This window comes from Anabrus simplex, chromosome 4, assembly GCF_040414725.1.
Source record: "Anabrus simplex isolate iqAnaSimp1 chromosome 4, ASM4041472v1, whole genome shotgun sequence".
NCBI lineage: Eukaryota > Metazoa > Arthropoda > Insecta > Orthoptera > Tettigoniidae > Anabrus > Anabrus simplex.
Genome location: NC_090268.1, coordinates 300,606,971 through 300,629,527, shown reverse-complemented (window position 1 = coordinate 300,629,527; position 22,557 = coordinate 300,606,971). Strand labels below are relative to the sequence as shown.

Below are 22,557 nucleotides of genomic sequence, written 5' to 3'. Positions count from 1 at the left end.
AATGGATACTAGGGTTGAAATTCTATGCTGTTATTACGAGATTATTTAATAACGATACATACATGAAATGTCCAGGATAAGACAATCTGTGCTTATTCTAACTTGCATGGGACCTCCTCTCATTACATGAGATTCATAAGAGGACTGATGTGAACATTGCTTATTAATGCTAATAAAAGTTGTTAATTTGTTCCTTCACTGTATTAGTATAGTCTTGAGAAAAGCCAGGGTGCACATATTTTGCCTTAGAGAAGCATTCTGTAATGTAAATCTACTAACATAGCTCTCTTGTTCAATTCCACCACCTGGAGCACAGAAGGTTAGCACCTAACCATCCGAGGTATACACTGGTGAAAAGTTAATCAAGAAAGAACAAAATGACTATCCTAATTACAATAGTGTATTTAGTCTTAAATGTAACACATGCATGCATAATGTGTGCTTAGGTTCAGTTATTGTTTGTCTTAAGTACTGTTCGCACATGATGATTTTATTTTTGTATGTTGCAGGTATCTTGAAGTATACCAGAGATTCAGACTCCCGTCGAACTTCTTTGCTTGATTCAGAAAAGGAGACAGAGACAGAATCAGAGAATGAAGTGAGAGGAATCTTGAAGACTGGTGGAAGTGGATCTGGAACTCAAACTCCAGAACTGGAAAGTTTCCGTCATCTCAAGAGTGTTCTCAAGAAAGAGTGCAGTGCTGGCGATTCCAATTCGGAAAGTTGTGAGATCGTATCCGCGACAAACGAACAACTTCGGTCCATCCTCAAACGTGAATCTACTGAATGGGCCTCTCAGGAAGATGACTCATCCTCTTCTGACAGCGGCAGTTCCAGTTCAGAATCCTCGGAAGAACAACCTGTACGTAATGCTCATGTTTCTCCAGGCCTGAGAAGTAATCTGAGGGGTGGCAGTGGTATTGACCTTGTTAGTATTCTGCATGATGTTGAGGCGCATGCCAGGAAACAGAGACAAGCTTTAAGTTCATCTCCAAATAACAAGCAGAAATTAGCTGATGATGAAAAACTAAAGAACATAAAGAACTTGTCTCAGGAGAAAGAAAATCAGAAGGATACATATGTTAAGAAAAAGCTTGATGACTATCTCTTAACATCTGCTAAGAAATCGATTGATGCACGGGAGAATCACGTATTTCACAGCAAGATTGTTGAACAAAAGACTCTGGTGAATCAAAGAAAAACTGAAAGCAAACAAGTTGTAGAAGATTTGAAGCAGACCAAGAAAATGGTGGAAAGTCATATCGATGATAAGGATCTTACTTACCAGAAGAAAGTACGGAGACAGCTGGAAGAACTACAACATTTGTCATCTGCAACAGAAACTACACCACCCACATCAGATGGAGATACATCATCATCAGGTGGGAGAGAAGTACGGCGCATCATCCGCAATGAAGCAGTTGCTCGACGGAGACAGGCAGCCATCAACAAACAGCTACGAGAACAGTAAGTGACGCAACATTCTCTTTATGCCATTGATAGTTTACTTTGATTTCTGTCTATTGTTTAACATATCATTTGTAATTTCTTTTAGACCATTTTTCTTCCGATATAGTATCATTGTTTTTTCAGTGCTAGAACGTGAAGTCTGTTTATTTTGAGGTTTCCTATGTAATATTTTAGAATTACTTCTAGACCTGATGACAAGATATGATAAGGCTTGATAATCTACATCTATCCATTATTTACGAGGCACTGTGATAATGGTATTGTGGTGTGTTACTTCATTGTCATAGTCTCCATATCTCATTAACATATGCTGTTCGTAACAGAGCCCCTCGTCAGTCATACATTTTTGGTCTTCCTTGGCCTCTAGTTCTTTGCATATATGGTTTTTTAAATCAGGCTTTTCAACTTGTATTTCTTTATTTCTATCTCTCTCTCCTTATCTTCTGTAACATGCTTATCAGAAACCTCTACTGTATGTATTTAATTTTGTTTATTCAAAGGCAAATTACATAGTAGGTATGTAATATCCTTCTATATGGAACTTCTTAGACTAGATCAACTTTCAAACAAAGATGGAATAAGACAACCTAGATTATCTTGGTTAGGAAAGAAAATGAGAAAGAGCTATTTACACTGACTGACAGAGCAAATGCAACACCAAGAAGGAGTGGTTCGAAAGGGATGAAAGTTGGGGAAAAAACAGAGACGGCACGGACAAATAATTGATGTTTATTTCAAACAGATATGCAGGTTACACAATGCGCACGGCATCGACTCAGTAGGATGTAGGACCACCGCGAGCGGCGATGCACGCAGAAACACGTCGAGGTACAGAGTCAATAAGAGTGCGGATGGTGTCCTGAGGGATGGTTCTCCATTCTCTGTCAACCACTTGCCACAGTTGGTCGTCCGTACGAGGCTGGGGCAGAGTTTGCAAACGGCGTCCAATGAGATCCCACACATGTTCGATTGGTGAGAGATCCGGAGAGTACGCTGGCCACGGAAGCATCTGTACACCTCGTAGAGCCTGTTGGGAGATGCGAGCAGTGTGTGGGCGTGCATTATCCTGCTGAAACAGAGCATTGGGCAGCCCCTGAAGGTACGGGAGTGCCACCGGCCGCAGCACATGCTGCACGTAGCGGTGGGCATTTAACGTGCCTTGAATACGCACTAGAGGTGACGTGGAATCATACGCAATAGCGCCCCAAACCATGATGCCGCGTTGTCTAGCGGTAGGGCGCTCCACAGTTACTGCCAGATTTGACCTTTCTCCACGCCGACGCCACACTCGTCTGCGGTGACTATCACTGACAGAACAGAAGCGTGACTCATCGGAGAACACAACGTTCCGCCATTCCCTCATCCAAGTCGCTCTAGCCCGGCACCTTGCCAGGCGTGCACGTCTATGCTGTGGAGTCAATGGTAGTCTTCTGAGCGGACGCCGGGAGTGCAGGCCTCCTTCAACCAATCGACGGGAAATTGTTCTGGTCGATATTTGAACAGCCAGGGTGTCTTGCACATGCTGAAGAATGGCGGTTGACGTGGCGTGCAGGGCTGCCACCGCTTGGCGGCGGATGCGCCGATCCTCGCGTGCTGACGTCACTCGGGCTGCGCCTGGACCCCTCGCACGTGCCACATGTCCCTGCGCCAACCATCTTCGCCACAGGCGCTGCACCGTGGACACATCCCTATGGGTATCGGCTGCGATTTGACGAAGCGACCAACCTGCCCTTCTTAGCCCGATCACCATACCCCTCGTAAAGTCGTCTGTCTGCTGGAAATGCCTCCGTTGACGGCGGCCTGGCATTCTTAGCTATACACGTGTCCTGTGGCACACGACAACACGTTCTACAATGACTGTCGGCTAAGAAATCACGGTACGAAGTGGGCCATTCGCCAACGCCGTGTCCCATTTATCATTCGCTACGTGCGCAGCACAGCGGCCCATTTCACATCATGAGCATACCTCAGTGACGTCAGTCTACCCTGCAATTGGCATAAAGTTCTGACCACTCCTTCTTGGTGTTGCATTTGCTCTGTCAGTCAGTGTAACTCTAGAGGTTACAAAAGTTACAAACAAATATTTAGACGACATGCTATATTTGTTTATGCATGTAAACTAGCGAGTATATAGCATTACGTATTCTTTGTATCTCACTGATGAGTTATATAGAAATCTCTTTTCTGCTATTCTATTCTGTGTGTGCCATCATAGGTAATTAACTTTCTCCTTCTTTTAGTTTGAGTAATAGAATAAAGGGTGTGTTTGCTTGGCTCAGTGTCCTATATCTGAAGAAAAAAAACACATTCGTGTTTAACTTGTTAGCTCAAAAATGTCCAGAACCTTGGGGTTGGTGGACGTATATTGCTATAATGTGAATCTCCAAACCAAGCTGAAGGCATTGAAAAGTTCAAAACTGTTAGCAGGTCAGGTGAGTAAGTTTGTTGGAACCTCCTTCAGGTTAACATTTCAATAGTTAAGGAAATTATGAACTCACAGAGTTACTGTTGAGTTAAGGGATGCATTGGCATTTTGGAGTTGCAGTATTATGTACTGATAAACCAAACTTCTGTAGCAGTGATCTTGAAGGCCAGCACTAATACAATGGGGCAGGAGAAATAGGGAGTAAAGCCCAGAATGTGATAACACTTTGACATACCACTCTTACCACAAACTTGCACTTCACTGATGTGATGTACACACATTCTTGTTATGAAGAGAATCACAGTATAATGGAACATGCTGAAATATACAAAAATGAAAGAGAACACACAAGTATAAGGTTGCAAGAGTTTACACAGAGAGGCCATAACATGCTTAACTGGACTGTAATACAAAAATGCTCAAAGTAAGCATGTGTGCATCAATAACAACACCACAAATTACTTACACAGTACACAGTACCGCACAGAAGTATGATGCTTGAGTTGAACTACTGAACTATTTCATTTCAAGTGAAATACCCATTTATTCCACCAACAAGAGATGAAACGAAGTCATTTTTACCACAGCATTCAGAATTTCTTGTCTATTAAGTTTAATGTACAGTATATTTTTTCTATTATTAATCTAATCTTGGCTCTCTCTGACAAAGACTTCAAATACGAAACAGGCATTTATCCACAAATGGTTACAAGCCTTATAATGAAACACAGCCATTTTAGCACATGAAGTGGATAACTTCTCACAAAGGATGGACTCTTGATATATCTGAATCACTTCCTTTATCTGCCGAGGAAGATGATGAGTCAGAATCAAAATCCAAACCAACAAATATAATTATCCTTTCAATGTCCTCCTCTGTTTCGCATCATTCATGCTGCGATTTTACTCTAGGCCGTTGACATGGCTGCATGCTTTCCTCCATTCATAGACTGTTATTTTTGGCAGTTCCTCTTCAGTGCTTTTCCTAATGTCTTGGACATTAGAACTGACATTCCTCATTTCCACTCTGCGCTTGACGGAGGCTCAAATTTGCTTTACCATGGACAAATCACAAGACTTTATATAGCTCAGAGTTGTCAAAGTTAAATCGGGTCTGTATACAAGCTTGTGTCAGTGAGTGAATGCGTACCATCACAATAAGTTCTGCTTTCATTTGTTGTTTATCAAACTTGACGTTTTGGTTTGTAAGCCATTCTTTGAGCTTGTCCTTTTTTTTAGTAGAGCTATTAAGTGCCTTGTTCATTATTACAGAATTGTATGGTGCGCTATCCATGACCACAGTTGATTCAAATGGGGGGTTGGAGATGAGCTTTTCTGAATTATGAATTAAACTCTCATGCTTGAAGTTGCTTTTGTGAGGAAAGTATGCTTACACAGTTAAGAGTTAACAGTGATTAGCACCGGGCGAGTTGGCCGTGCGCGTAGAGGCGCGCGGCTGTGAGCTTGCATCCGGGAGATAGTAGGTTCGAATCCCACTATCGGCAGCCCTGAAGATGGTTTTCCGTGGTTTCCCATTTTCACACCAGGCAAATGCTGGGGTTGTACCTTAATTAAGGCCACGGCCGCTTCCTTCCAACTCCTAGGCCTTTCCTATCCCATCGTCGCCATAAGACCTATCTGTGTCGGTGCGACGTAAAGCCCCTAGCAAAAAAAAGCAGTGATTAGCCCTAGCTTTTCCATGCCTTTCTGAATATTGCTTATCAAGTGTCACATGTTGCACACATGGATGTTATCAATCTTACTGAGAGACTTAGTCATTCATAGTCTGTAAAAATGCTTCCCATCTTGCTATATAATGTCCAAGACTTCCATTTTTTAAGCATATATCATATTATAAGAAATGTCAGAGGGAAGATGTAATATTTTCTTACTAGTGGTCTTTATTAGTATGTCAGTGTCAGAGGGAGAGAGAGAGAGAGAGAGAGAGAGAGAGAGAGAGAGAGAGAGAGAGAGAGGAGTAACCAAACTTAAAATTAGTGTGACAGATTCACTTTGTTGTTTATCTGCTTAGTGAAACTGTCACAATGTAAAGAAGTATATTTGAAGTATGTATTCAGTGAAGAAAACCAACATACAAATTACAATACCTGAACAATCTCCAAATAGTCTGTCAGTTTCCTTATCTTGGTTCAATAATCGAGGATACAAGTAGCTGCAAGAAAGAAATCAAGACGTCGCATCATTCTAGGACGTACAGCTATGGCAAAATTGAAGATGATCTGGCAAGATAGAGCAATATCTATGAATACGAAGAAAAAATTAGTCCATTCGCTTGTGTTCCCTATCTTCCTGTATGGATGCGAAACTTGGACCATAAAAGCTAAAGACAGGAATCGAATCAATGCCTTTGAAATGTGGTGTTGGAGAAGGATGTTGCGAATACCATGGACAGCGAGGCGAACAAATGATTCTGTCATCTGGGAAATTGGAATACAAGAAAGTCTATGCCAAGTTGTGTACCAGAGAATCCTATAATTCTTTGGTCACATCATGAGAAGAAAGGATCACAACCTGGAAAAATTATTTGTCCAAGGAAAAGTTTCTGGCACAAGGACACGAGGACGGGTCGCAAAAAGATGGGTTAATCAAGTAGGAAAGTTCATGGACTTACCATGGAGAGTTGCTGTTCGGAAAACACAAGTTCGTATGGAATGGTATCAGCTTATAAAAGAAACAACAAAGCCCTTGGGTCATGATACTCAGTCATGAGTGGAACGACTGGAGAGAGCGAGAGAGAGAGAGAGAGAGAGAGAGAGAGAGAGAGAGAGATTTTGTAACCTTTTAATTCTACATGCAGTGAACAGCTGTTGTAAAATTAGGAGGTCAGACTGATTTCTACAGCCATCTGGAATATGTTGGTATCTGCTATGTAACAAGGCTAAATGTCCCTTCCAAATTAACCCAACTATAGCTTTTAATGAAAAATCACTTTCACCTTATCCAAGAATTAACACTCGCTTTGAACAAAATGTGCATCAATGATTAAAAAGAATGTCAAGGAAAATTGTATTTTGTTAAGGTCAACAGACAGACAACCTTGATATCTGTTTGGTTCAGTTCTGAGCTGAATATGGATGCTGTATATGCTTGTAGCTATGGGAACTTACTCATGTGACCCTGACTTAGATTATCTTCCTTTAGGCAGGATACAACTCTGTTGATTATGTTCCATATTAGGCTGTAAGTTACCTCAGTGCCTTACAAGTAAAGGCAGCACCAACTGAAGAAAGGTTTTGCAAGGAGGACAGATAAATTACTATGTCAATAGAGAGAGGAAGGAAAAAATTCACATCAGTCCATCAGACAACCTGTAAGCAGCAGTCATCACAGCTAATGTATTTCAAATTTCTATTTATGGTTTGCTTAGACATACTTTGCACAATAAGAACAAGATAAAGTTGAGATTTCTACTTTCACTCATTCCATAATGAGGTGAACATTGTAAGATTACAGCATAATGGTGGATTTCGAACAGAACTCTTACCAGTTAAATATTTGAATGACCGAGCTCGATAGCTGCAGTCGCTTAAGTGCAGCCAGTATCCAGTATTCGGGTGATAGTGGGTTCGAACCCCACTGTCGGCAGCCCTAAAGATGGTTTTCCGTGGTTTCCCATTTTCACACCAGGCAAATGCTGGGGCTATACCTTAATTAAGGCCACGGCCGCTTCCTTCCCAGTCCTAGCCCTTTTCTGTCCCATCATCGCCGTAAGACCTATCTATGTCGGTGCAACGTAAAGCCAATAGCAAAAAAAAAAAAAAAAATTAATGCACTTGTGTTAATTGAAGTCATGTGCTTTGGTCTACAACTTATTTATTCTAACCATGCCAGAGTTTTACATAATTTTGCAAGAATTGTGATCAAGTTATTATTTTCCCAAGGTGACTAGGAAAGGGAAGAAGCACTCGTCACTGACATTATGCAACTTAATTTGGTAATATTTCAAACATCCTGAAATGAGGGCATGTGCAGATCATATAGAAGAAACAAAGAAAAGAAAGGGGGAGAGAGAGAGAGAGAGAGAGAGAGAGAGAGAGAGAGAGAGAGAGAGAGAGAACACTCCTTACATTCATTTTTTTATATGGGGTGAGAAAAAAGACGAGGTATGGTACTGGTGGACGGAGGAATTCAAGAAGCGATTTAAAATAAGTTGAACCAAAATGGTATGTGCATGCTTGGTGGTGAAGAGATTGCGTATGAAATTAGTAGCAGGGTTAAACAAATTGCATCCTTCTACAGTTCTAGAAGCTGTAACCCTGACCAATAAAGACAACAGTTGACTACAAGAAAGAGAAATGAAGTTCCTTAGGTTGAACATACAGAACTCCAGAAGGGACAAAGTCAGAAATGAATCAGTTCACCTTTAACTAGGGCTGCAACAGTGTGTGCTTTATGTTCTAGAAGAATCAGGACTGAAATTGTTTGGCCACTGTATGATAATAAGAACACCCAAGGCTTACTTTGAAAGCAACTCATGGAAAAGGACCACAAGGCAGACCTGGAGATGGCTGGACAAAGCAGATAGAAGAAGACTATGATAAGCCCAAAATGGAAGAACATAGTGGAAGAGAAATGGTGGCAAGATTTTTTCCAGGGTGAGGAGCACAGCAAGTCTTTTCCAAATCAACTTTCCTCCTATAGAGAAGTTATCAGTTTCTTCCATTTCTTTTCCTACTTGCTGCTGGATGATTATGATTATAATGATGAGACATGCCTCTCCTCATTTCTTACTTGCTTTGTTAAAAGCAGCGTTTTGCTACTCTGAAATGTGGCTACTTTATGGCAAGCATGTGTGGATATTTTGACTTTAGTTCAAAGTTAAGTTTGCTTTTCTGCTTCTGCAGATCTGATTCTTCAGAGTGGACTTTCAAGAAAAAAGAAAAAAAAATCTTTGGTGGTACCTGCTGCATTTTTTACAGCTGAGAGTTCATTGAAGCCATGTGGTTATGGTCGCGTAGCTGTGAGCTTGCATTCGGAAGATAGTAGGATCGAACCCCACTGTTGGCAGCACTGAAGATGGTTTTCCATGGTTTTCCATTTTCACACCAGGCAAATGCTGGGGCTTTACTTTCATTTAGGCTATGGCCGCTTTCTTTCCTATCCCATCGTCGCCATAAGGCCTATTTCACACTTATCCGGCTGAGTAACCGACATAATCCGTGAGAGGCTTCAGTTGGAAAATAATTATATCGGCAGGACTGACCACAAATGTAAAACTAGAAGAAATTTTAGTAGAAGCGATTGGGGTAAATTTTCATTCATTGGGAAGGGTATGAAGGAGTGGAACAGTTGACCAGGGGTAGTGTTTGATCCTTTTCCAAAATCTGTACAGATATTCAAGAAGAGAATAAACAGCAACAGAGAAAATAAATGAAATGTTAGAGGGCATTCGACCAGTGCAGGTTAATGTAAATAAAAAATGTGTGTGAATAAATTAATTCCATCCCCTAGTCTAAGGAGTTTGGACAGCCAAAGTAGGGGACTGCCTGTAGGGGTGAAGTACAGTGGGGACTTCGAGGGCCCTGGAACCGCTACGGTAGCTGTGAAGGCCCTTCAGGAACTCTGAAAAGTGGTAGCAAAAGGGGCTCTGGTTAAGACGCAGCAGGTCGTTATGCTACTTAGGTTCCAGAATGAGTAAAGGAAAAAAGAAAAAAGTAAATGCAATGTAAATTTTAATCTTATACCAGTTGTACAGTATCATTTGAAGTAATTCCACATAAAGTATATCAGTTGACTATATTTGTAAGTAGTACAGGAGATATTATTAGTAGAATTTTGTAAACAATATAAATTTACTAAGGATGAGCTGTGTGTTTAATAGAAAAAATTGTTAGCGTAAATTGTATAATATTGTATTATAGGAAAATTTTGTTCTCTTGTTAATTTAATATTTAGTGCTTGACAATAATGTATTTTAGTGTACCATTTGCCACTGAGGTAGGCACCTCATTTGCAAATAAAGAGATTTTGATTTGATTTTGATCTAGCCGGTTCCGACAAGGATATGAATCCTTTTCAAATATGCCCGACAAGCACATGACAGTAGCCGTGTACACGTCGCGAGTTTATATAGCCTTACATAGGCGGGTGGAAAAAAAAAAAAAAAAAAGGAGAAGAAATAGACTGCAATGGGTTCATCCAATCAATATTAAAAGAGACGAGGTTGGGGCATTCTTAGTACTTTTTGAAGATTCAATAAATGACGGCGACAAGTTTTCCAACTGTTTTAGGATGAGCATGAAAGCTTTTGGCGAAGAACATGCAAGAATAAAAAATTCCATCCAGTGCTACAACTCATCCTTCAAAGAATGTATCTAGCCTATTCAAAACAAGGAAACACAACACTCGAAGAATGCAGACAGCTGCCGTGCTGGCTAGATGTGTAATCCTCCACAGAATCACAGTTCCCACTGCGTTCCCTGGTTAACCGTATGTTCCACCTATCTCTGGAGAGATAGGTGGTTTGTGAGGTACCGATACAGGTGCGCCCGTTGGCGCTCCTTTGTCAGTCTGTAAGGAGTGTGTGCGTTGTGTATTTTAATCAGTGTAGGTAAGTTGTGTCGGTATAGTTGTGTTTTTTAATTTTGTGTTTTGTTTGGATTTTTGTGTATGTGTAACCGGGGAAAAAATTGAAAGGGCGTATGGCTTTTAGTGCCCGGATTGTGCGAGGACATGTTCGGCTCGCCAGGTGCAGGTCTTTTGACTTGACTCCCGTAGGCGACCTGCGCGTCGTGATGAAGACGACACATACACCCAGACCCCGTGCCAGCGAAATTAACCAATGATGTTTACAATTCCCGACCCCGGGACCCCTGTGCCAGCACGCTAACCATTTAGCCATGGACCGGACTGTATAACCGGATCTACGTCCTCTTGTGTTGGGTGACATAGTAATAGTATATATTTATACGATGCGTAGTTACCCATGTAGGGTTTAGCCTAGCTTAATGTTGCGTTTTCGTTTATACTATGACGACTTTTATCGGGAAAGTATGAAACGTCTCGTACATTTCTCTTCCTGACAATTGTATACCCAGCATCGGTTACGCGACAGCCGGGTAGGTGTGAAATAGGCCTAAGACCTGTCTGTGTTGCAGCGACGTAAAGTAACTTGTGAAAACATACATCGTGTATTAATTTTGCAATACCATCTTCACGTCCTACTATCGAGGCACAACCGTCGTATATTTGACCATATAGTGTGATTAAATCGAGACCAACCGAGCAAGTGGCCTCGTGACTTGGGTCACGTAGCTATCAGCTTGCATTAGGGAGATAATGGGTTCGAAAACCCCTCTCGGCAGCCCTGAAAATGGTTTTCCGTGGTTTCCAATGTTCACACTAGGCCACGGTCGCCTCCTTCCCACTCCTAGCCCTTACCTATCCCATCGTCGCCGTAAGACCTATCTGTGTCGGTGCGACATAAAGCAAATTCTTATTTTTAAAAAATCAAGATCAGCGCTTATAGACAGATGTTCGGTTCCAGATGTGTCAGCTTTCTCGTCAGCAATGACAGAGAAAAACATCGCATGAATTTGCTTCCGTAACCAGTATCTCTTAATTCCTGTTCGCAGAAAGATATCATTTCACTTTGAATCTGTAAGAAGTGTACTTGGCATTTTTTAATAAAATTTTCTTGTAGTACATCATCTCCCGCTTCCAGGCATAATTCAATAAATTATGAAAAATTCCGCTGTCTGAAGTTTTGCTTCGAAGTGATATCGTGAGTGCCACAGAAAATAATAGTTGGCAAAATTGGTTTTAGCTTCTCTCTATTTTGTTCACTCTGACGGTGGAGACTACTATTGATTTGATCAGCCTCCGTGAGTTGCCTTCATACATATCCAGTAATATTTTTGCCTTATTTTGATGATTATCTGTTGCCATTTTGATTGTATATGATCTTTGGCACTGGCATTGAAGTCCTTGTATTTTGTGGAAGCTTTCACAACGAATAACCCTTGAAGACCTCTTTCAAAGCTCGGCTTAAGCAGAACACATGTTCGTCATAAGGAACTTATTAGTTCGCGAGAATAGTATAGCGACGTAGAGTGATTCTTCAACTACTGGTGTCCGAAAGCGTGGCTGGCTCTAGCTCGCAAGTCACATTTAAAATCGTACGTTTAGTTGTGGAGTCTATGGTTTTAGCAATAATTCATACTTGAGGGTGTTACGTATGTTATCCTGTGTTAAGAACCTGCCAATATCTTTGTCACTTTCATCTTTCAGAAACATCGATTTATAAGAGTTGTTAGTTGACTTTTAGTAACTTCAACTTCTTAAATTATTTGATGTGACATTAAATAGTCGAATATCAACGTTTTTAGAATTCCAGGAGGGGAGGGACAAATGCACATGTTTAAAGTGCCAACATAACTTCATTTCCAGGGTGTTCCCGCCCCCTGTTTGGTCAAATTTAAAATATTCTATTTTGTGGTCCAAAATAAAGATACCTAAACTGAAAACGAGTGTAAGGTTCCAGCTAGAGTGAATTGCTTCTAAAACTCCACAGTGGAGAACTAGCCCAAAATGACATTATTGAGATTTCACAAAACCAAATTTTAAAAAAATTTGTACAATGTTTTTCTTCGGATTCAAATTATAACTTTTTAAACTTTCTTTATCCTTCAGGCATGCCGCCTCACAAGTTAGATATAAACGTTGTAGGCGTCATAAATACTTCTTCACAATCTAAACAAGAATAACTGGTAATCTTGACATACTATTTCTTCTTAAATGCAGGTAATTTCCTCTAAATTTAGCCGGCTCTGTCACAATGAACAAGCCACAGGGACAAACTTTGCATATAGTTAAATCTCTCCATTCCTGTGTTTAGTCTTAGACAACTATAAGTTCATTAGGAAACTTCATAATATCTGTTGTGGATCTTACAAATGGCATGTAACATGGGAAATGAAACTTTTATTCCTAAGATACATGAACATCTTTATTTCAATTTTCATATCTGTATTTCACAAACGAATTTCGACTGTCGAAGACGAGCGTCCATACCAACAAGCTCAACTACAATATTGTAGTCTGTCTTGATACTAGTCAGCTGTGCAGATCCCTGAACGTAAATACAGAGTTTCGAGAAATGTTGTTAAGCTGTTTTCTCGTGATGTAGCAAACAAAAAAAGTTGAACTGAATATACTTTCGACGTTTGTATACCTATTTGAGATAAAAACGAAGTGTGGGGAAAAAATTGAAGTGTGCAGGCAAAATCATAATTTTATTTATATCGAAAGAAAGAGATCATAGTTGAATGACAGAGTGAACAGTAAGGAAGACAATTGGCGAAATGATTTATAACTCTTATTTTTCAAGAAAGGAAGTAAATAAAGTAGTAATCATTACATCTGAAATTGCTAAAATTATGGAAGTAATACTACAAAGAGCCATTACAGGAAAGTATAGTTTGAAACTGAATGTGACCATCACCTTTACTGTTTATCGTAGTGATCGTGAATTATATCTTGAGAACAGGACGTGTTGCATATGGAGGTACAAGAATTAATTCAATGTTATTTTCTGTATAAGCAGTAGCGGCCGGGCCTTAAAGACTCTCGGACGGTGTCCTCGCTAGAGAACGAAAAAATTCTTTTATTTTCTCTCGAGCCGGGCCGAGTGGCTCAGGCGATTTTTTTTTTTTTTTTGCTAGGGGCTTTACGTCGCACCGACACAGATAGGTCTTATGGCGACGATGGGATAGGAAAGGTCTAGGAGTTGGAAGGAAGCGACCGTGGCCTTAATTAAGGTACAGCCCCAGCATTTGCCTGGTGTGAAAATGGGAAACCACGGCTCAGGCGATTGAGGCGCTGGCCTTCTGACCCCAACCTGGCAGGTTCGATCCTGGCTCAGTCCGGTGGTATTTGAAGGTGCTCAAATACGTCAGCCTCGTGTCGGTAGATTTACTGGCACGTAAAAGAACTCCTGCGGGACTAAGTTCAGGCACCTCAGCGTCTCCGAAAACCGTAAAAGTAGTTAGTGGGACGTAAAACCAGTAACATTATTATTATTATTATTATTATTATTATTATTATTATTATTATTATTATTATTATTATTATCTCGACATTTGAAGTCAAATGTTGGACTCGAATAATGCTAAGATAATTACATTTCATTGTAAAATTATAAATTCTCGTCAATAAGAAAGACTGTTCGGCAATAAGTTATCAAACTGACTTTCAGCACGCAGTTCACTGGTAAATGTTTTTAGGTTGAAGATAAGGCACGGACTCTCGAGCTTCCGCCCGAAGATATAGTGTTGATGAGGGGGTGGGCAGAGTCCGTAGCATTGTAGCATTAAAGATGCTCTCAAAAACCCCTATACGAGCATGCGCCAGCATACAATAAAATTTACCGGGCGAGTTGGCCGTGCGGTTAGGGGCGCGCAGCTGTGAGCTCGCATCCGGGAGATAGTGGGTTCGAATCCCACTGTCGGCAGCCCTCGAGATTGTTTTCCGTGGTTTCCCATTTTCACATCAGGCAAATGTTGCGGCTGTGCCTTAATTAAGGCCACGGCCGCTTCCTTCCCATTCCTAGGCCTTTCCTGTCCCATCGTCGCCATAAGACCTACCTGTGTCGGTGCGACGTAAAGCAAGTAGCAATAATAATACTAATAATAATAATAATAATAATAATAATAATAATAATAATAATAACTTATGACTTTGCTTGTCCTATTATATTTTAAGAAAAATAATAAATACTTATATTGAAATGTAACATTTAAGACCAGGAATGTTGATTCATATTGGGCCTCTGGCGTGCATCCCGCGTTTTGTGAGGGTTGGCAGCAGTGACTTAGTTTGTTTCCGCGCGGAAGACTTGAATGAGTGCGGTGATACTGGTCAGTAGCAAAGACATATTTGTTGGAAAAAGTACTGTGCCCCCACCCCCACCCCCACTGACCTGAGACTCCACTGGCCGCCACTGTGTACCCTCTGTTTGAATGTTTACTGCCTCCTTGTTAAATGCCCAGCATTAAGGAATAAACCGTGAAAGGGTTTCAAATCCCAAAACCCCGAAATGGAATCTGTCGTAAAGAAAATCTCATGAGACCTAGTTTGAAAGTGCATGTGTATTGTGTTTATCACAGACATATAGATGTTTACACACAAATTTCCATTCAGATTAGTGGATGGGAGAGAGTAGCCACCATACAGTCTGGTCAAGCAGGTGAGGATGGTGATGTAATGTATATCTGACCTTGGTGAGAGCGGCTTGTACTAAAAACTCTCGCATTGCACAATCGCAAGGTGCCGGTAGGAACTACTTTCACTAGAAGTTATAAAGATGTTCCTCTTCTAATGATAGATTGATTTCTAAATGACGGAAATGAGGAAGTATAATGATGTAATAGGCACGAGAGTAATACATCCGACCGGCACACTCTGTATGGGAGAGAAAGTGCGTTTCTCGGCAGGTGCAGTAAGTGATGCGGCACTCAACAAAGAACGTAGCCCATTAGTCTGGCAGTTGACGTAATTGTGTGGGGGCTGCTTATTTGATTCTGGAGGCTCGTCTTGCGTACGCCTCTTGTCTGAATTTCTGGAATGGGGGCAGGTTTAACAATCTCTCAGATCATGTAGTGATTTGATATAAAATGTTATCATTAAGGTCGCCGATGTTGTTGACGTGGAGAATATTATAAAATGCGCTTAAAATGATTTAATAAAATAACCTAAAAGTCGAGAAACTGCATTATAAAATCTAAAAATGATGTTTAAATATTCTTCAGAGTTTTTAGTATATGCCTGTCCGGCTCCATGGCTAAATGGTTAGCGTGCTGGCCTTTGGTCACAGGAGTCCCGGGTTCGATTCCAGGCAGGGTCGGGAATTTTAACCATAATTGGTTAATTTCGCTGGCACGGGGGCTGGGTGTATGTGTCGTCTTCATCATTTCATCCTCATCACGACGTGCAGGTCGCCTACGGGTGTCAAATCAAAAGACCTGCATCTGGCGAGCCGAACTTGTCCTCGGACACTCCCGGCACTAAAAGCCACACGCAATTTCATTTTCAGTATAGGCCTTTCATTAGAAGGCTGATCGACGACAAAGAACACACATTGCATTGAATAATGATTTTAAAATATTTTGAAAACTCGAAATAATAAAAGACGATTTATGAAATTCAAGTCTATAAAATCATTTTTAAAAATTGAGACAACTTGAGAAATTCATTTCTGCAAAATTTAAGATATAAATATGATTTGGGAAGAAATACTCAAAAGAACAAGAATAAGACTGCTTAACTATATGTTTAATTCACCTTAGTCTGAGTTGCACTGAACTGCAAACGTCATATTCAAGTTCTGGAAAATGAAGAATCTGCGATTATCTGCCAAGAAGTTTTTATACCTCTAAAAGCTGCGTCTACATCAGCTTTTTAGTATAAGCCTAACTGCTAGTTAAGGCTTTCAGGCGTAATTTCATAAAATAATATGGTAACAGGACAAAAGGGACAAAATGACCTGAAGAGACAAAATTCTCTAAAATATGACCGAACAATTCTCCAAAATCAAAGAAATTCATGTGCCCAAAAATGCGTTAAAATACAAATAATGCACAATAAAAAGGGTATATTTGTGATCGAGTCGTCATGAACAGAGTTTGTATATATTAGAGCAGTGCACCTGACCACCTAATAAAAAGATATGTTATCATTGATCGTACGGCATTTTAATTTTTACGATCATTCATGATACAATAGTTGGGAAATACATCAGCTTTTTTAAAGACTAAAATTACTGTACATCAAGGTTTATATATATCTAAGACGAAAGAACTGAAAATATCCGCTACTATTTGCCTGGAATCCGAATTGTTCGCTCTTCTGACTGATACGATAACATTTTCTTCCTATGCATTTTACGACGTACCGGCACACACAGGTGTTATGATGACGACGGGGTAGGTTAGGACTAGGACTGGGAAGGAAGCTTTTTCTTTCTAGTTGCTTTACGTCGCACCGACACAGATAGGTCTTATGGCGACAATGGGACGGTGGGGGGGGGGGGAGGAATCGGCCATGGCCGTAATTAAGTACAGCCCCCAGCATTTGCCTGGTGTGAAAATGGGAAACCACGGAAAACCATCTTTGCTGACATTATGGTTAGAACTCGCCATCTCCCGAATGCAAGCTCACAGCTACGTGACCCCAACCTCGTAGCCTACTCTCTCGGTGCGATAACAATTCCAGTTAGGTCAGTCGTCTCTTGCGTAATAACATTCATATTGATGATTTCGAATTGCCTGTTAGAGAATTCATTTGCAGAGCAATAACTTACATTTTTAATAATAATAATAATAATAATAATAATAATAATAATAATGTTTCAGGCAAGCTCACAGCCCAAGGCAATTCCAAACGATCGTGTTCATTCATTTAACTGAAAATAAATTCTTTGCAGAGATAGAAACTAACGAACAGAGACCTAGTTTTAATTGATGAAATTTTGGAAAGATTCCCCTTGGTGATTTTAATGCTGGGTAGAATTTGATCTTGAATCATGAATTGCATCTCGCGATCACACCTCAAGTCAGTATAAAAGCAAAGCAATCTCCTTGTAGACTAAGAAGGGCCGTCCAGGACTGGAAGGTAAAGGCTTCCACTATCCTCGGCACTAAGTGGAATAGTGGTTAGCTCTATGCCGGGCCTCCTTTGCCCCAGGAATTGGTTGTAATTTCTAGTGTAGGCCGAGTTAAGCTTAGGTCGAAGATGGTTTTCCGCAACCGCTCCTTCCCACTCCTAGGCCTTTCCTATCCCATTGTCGCCATAAGACCTATCTGTGTCGATGTGACGTAAAGATAATAGTAAAAAAATACGCTCCGAAAGTGAAAACGTAGTTTTTAAATTTTTCGGCTTCCTGACTGAGAGTTGAACCTACGTCCTTCCGGGTGAACTGTCTTTACCTTCTCAGTTAGGCAGCCCCTTTAAGTCACTATTGACGCATATGTCGCGTAATGGAGAGATTGTTTCCTGCTGAGGAAACAAGTGCAGCATATTTAATCACGATACATTTTGCCGAACTGGTGCAAAACTACAGACAAAATTTCCTATTATTGTTATTATTATTATTATTATTATTATTATTATTATTATTATGTAATCAATCAGTCGCTACTGATCTGCATTTAGGGTAGTCACCCAGGTGGCAGATTCCCTATCTGTTGTCTTCCTAGCCTTTTCTTAAACGATTGCAGAAAAATTGGAAATTTATTGAACATCTCCCTTGGTAAGTTTTTCCAGTACCTTCCCTTCCTATAAACACATATTTGCCTCAATTTTTTCTCTTGAATCCTAGCTTTATTCTCATATTGTGGTCTTTTCTGCTTTTAAAGACACCAATCAAACTTATTCGTTTACTGATGTCACTCCACGCCATCTCTTCACTGACAGCTCGGAACATACCACTTAGTCGAGCAGCTCGTCTCCTTTCTCCCAAGTCTTCCCAGCCCAAACTTTGCAACATTTTTGTAATGCTACTCTTTTGTCGGAAACTACCCAGAACAAATCGAGCTGCTTTTCTTTGGATTTTTTCCAATTCTTGAATCAAGTAATCCTGGTGAGGGTCCCATACACTGGAACCATACTCTAGTTGGGGTCTTACCAGAGACTTATATGCCCTCTCCTTTACATCCTTACTACAACTCCTAAATACGCTCATAATCATGTGCAGAGATCTGTACCCTTTATTTACAATCATATTTATGTAATTACCGCAATGAAGATATTTCCTTATATTAACACCTGAAACTTATAATGATCCCCAAAAGGAATTTTCACCCCATCAACGCAGTAATTAAAACTGAGAGGACTTTTTCTGTTTGTGAAACTCACAATCTGACTCTTAACCCCGTTTATCATCATACCATTGCCTACTGTCCATCTCAAATTATCAAGATCATTTTGCAGTTGCTCACAATCTTGTAACTTATTTATTATTCTCTACAGATTATTATTATTATTATTATTATTATTATTATTATTATTATTATTATTGTTGTATCTGGGCATAGCAGTCCCTGCACTGAGATAATGATAAATTTGGCCTGTGGATGGGGGACGCAGATAAAGAATATACCTACGGTATCCCCTGCCTGTCGTAAGAAACGAGTAAAGGGGGCGACTAAGGGATGATGACATTAGAACCATGAAGATTTTTTTGATTTGTACCATTACGTGCGGAACACCATGTTTCGACGTTACTTGCGACTAGGACCACTTTGCGAGGGTCTACGTTATATGGCAGCAGTACCATTCTGTGCGGAACATTATGGGTCTGAGTGTTGCTTGTGAAAGAGATCATCATGTGTATTCCATTGGTCCGTTCCACTGAGTGGTCTGCGGTACCACTTTATGTGCAACACCATGGGTCTACGTTGTCTGCGGTTAATACTACTACTATGTGAGAAACACCACGGGTTAGAGCTCACGCCCGTGATTAGTACCACTATTTGAGGAAAACCATTGGTCTGCGTTGCCCGAGAGCAGTATTATTATGTGAAGAACACCATGGGATTGTTGCCTGTGGGTGTTACCGTAATATGTGATGCACCGTGGGTCGGCATTGCCTATGATTAATACCAGTGTGTGAGCGACCCCGTGAGTATGCGTGGTCTGTGATTAGTTCCACCAAGTGACGAACACCACGGGAATACCGGCGCCCATTATTAGTACCATTGTGAGGGGCCGGTGATCTGGATTTTGGGCCCCTTTAGATAATAAGTATCATCCCAGTACAGTTACATACATATCTTACAGTTACATGCATATCTTTGTTGCCCATCCTAATATACACCATCGGCTTACAGGTAATAAAGACAGAAAGATAAAATCACCACTACATCTGTCCTAAAACTACTTAACTAGATTAACTACTACTCCGTATCATCCCACACGTGCGTGGATAGCCAGCACACATGCAGGATATCATCCCAGTAATTAAGACGTTGTGAATTGGATCCACTGATTGTTTTGGTCTCAAGATAATTTTCTCATCACCACTCGTTTTAGATTCTAGTCAGTGGATACCTTTGGAAGTTTTAGATTTTCATTTCGTTACACCTCGTACCATTAGGGGCCGATGACCTAGCTGTTAGGCCCCTTTAAGTAACAAAAAACATCATCTTTGATAGTCGAATGTCAACCATTTCCTCAACACGGCTGTCTCGATGACTTCATAATAGATTTTAAAATTCTCTTCACAAAAGCCGTATGCTGTGATCAGGACATCCGCAACCCTTCATATCGAAGTTAAAAGAATATGGGAGTGACTGATGATACTACGTTGGAAACATACCGTGAGTGACACCTTTCCACTTAGCGCAGTAGTTCGAGAAAACGTTCTCGGCTCCGATACACGTGCATAATTCGAAGCGCTGGTTCGAATATTGGCTAGACGAAACATTTTTGGACATGATAATAAACTTTTACCTTGTTTTCTGACACAACAAAAGCCCAGAAGCTTATTATCATGTCTACAATTACAGACAGTGAAAGCATCAAATTTAACATTTTTGGACATGGTTCTATTTATTATTTTATCAGACAACTGACACACCCAAATTTACCCGAGGTATCTCACTATCTCACTATCTCACTTGCTGCAATAATCATTACATGTTGACATGGTGGAGAATGTACTCTTACTCGAACATATGACTATACGCATTCAGGAAGGAGGCAGCTTTACGTGTTCATCCTAGGTCTGTTGTTAATATCCCCTCCCTTAAGCGGTCACCTCACACGGCGGTCAGCGGCCAGACATATTTACACATTTCACAAACTGACCTGAACGAAAGGGCCGGTCATAACCACTCCGAATAATTTGTTAATCCCTGAGAGATCAGATATTCATGAAGTCGACCTTTTTTCAAATCTGGCCATCCGAATAGAACTGTAGTTTCTCGTTTCTGGGGTAGAAGGAATACCTTCCTTCGCTCTCATCCTCTCTTCTCTGTAGCTTATCAGAAACGAAGTTGTGTAAATTACCCGCGACAGTAAATGGGGCGATGTGATTGAAAAAGTCAACAAAGATGTTTTTTTACAAAATTTACGTCACACCGACACAGATAGGTCTTATGGCGACGATAGGATATGAAAGGCCTAGGAGTGGAAAGGAAGTGCCCCTGGCCTTAATTACGGTACAGCCCGAGCATTTGCGTGGTGTGAAGATGGTAAACCACGGAAAACCATTTTCAGGGCAGCCGACAGTGCGGTTTGAACTCTCTATATCCCGGATGCAAGCTCATAGCTGCGCGCCCCTAACCGCACAACCAACTCGCCCGGTAAAGATGTTTCTGGTTGGAATTAATGTTTGGATAGTGCGTAGGCCTGCTGTTGGTTTGCTTTTTGCCAGTCCGAGGAGAATAATGTACAGTACCGCATCTGAATAAACTTTTAGAATCTGTAGAAACGTGTGCCGTTCAAAAGAGGGATGAAGATACTGTAATACAAACCACACCGAAAGCTCTTAATGTTAAGTGAATTAAGAAAATGTCATTCTCCAGTACTGTCCTATATTTATAGTACCGTACTGTACTCTCATTATTCAGTGTAGGCGTACTCTGTTTTATTGCTATTTACCTCGATTAAATAAGGTATTAATTAGGCAGTGATCCTTCTGATATAATTTAGGCCCTCCTGTAGCTAGTCGTGAGGTGAAATATACCTCTTCTCCGATTACAAAATTTCATAACCTTAATTTAGCGGCTACCTGTACTAACGGCCATTTTTTTTCTTTTTCTGAAGAACGACTCCTGGCCCCTTTACGCAGGTTTCACGGTAATTCCATCATGTTTAGCTTCATAGCTACAGTAAGTTAGTGCTCGATATTCCAGAATTGTTTCACGTCAGTCTGTTTATATCTTAGGGTGTTAAGTGCGAGCCACCCAAACCAGTAGATTTTTTGGCACATTTAAGAACCTCTGAGGGGGAAAAAATGCTGATTATTATTATTATTATTATTATTATTATTATTATTATTTACGTCGCAGCGACATAGATAGGACTTATGGCGACGATGGAAAAGGAAACAGCTAGGAGTGAGAAGGAAGCAGCCGCGGTACAGCCCCAGCATTTGGCTGATGTGAAAATGGGAAACCATGGAAAACTATCCTCAAGGCTGCCGACAGTGGGGTTCGAACCCATTATCTCCCGAATGCAAGCTGACAGATGCGCTCAGCCACTCGCTCGGTATTCTGGTATCTCTTATGGATAAAAGTGGTTGAAAGTCTGCTACTTCTGTTCTTGTGGTATGCATGTCTGGTGTACCCAGCCGTTGGCGGTCACTACAGCATATGCTAATTGGTCTTGTGCCAGGTGAAGAAAATCGTCACTGGTTTGTCACCAAGGCGGTCGTGGTTCGATTCATACTCAAGGCACGTGGGATTTCTGAGGAAAAATCTCTTGTGTGTTCGGACTCCATGTAAAATTGGAGGTCTCTTCGCTGTGATTATGATCACGATATCGACAGTCATGTAAAACTGTAAGCTTACCGGTATCTTTCTTTTATTTGAAACCACATCCCGTAAATGTAGGATCGTATGAGGATGGCTCCCGAGTTGTACTTCCTCTTTAAACAATAACCACCACCACCATCACAAAAATCGTGCCGGTAATATTTTACT

General features: G+C 40.7%; 1 protein-coding gene across 1 annotated transcript in view; it reads left to right on the top strand.

Moving 5' to 3' along the window:
- The first annotated feature begins 484 nt into the window (after positions 1-484).
- Positions 485-22,557, top strand: part of Svil (Supervillin) — a 356,712-nt gene continuing 334,639 nt past the window's right edge. The window contains exon 1 of the mRNA XM_068227397.1: positions 485-1,467. Coding sequence (XP_068083498.1) covers positions 485-1,467 — 983 coding nt within the window. The remainder of the gene's footprint in view (positions 1,468-22,557) is intronic.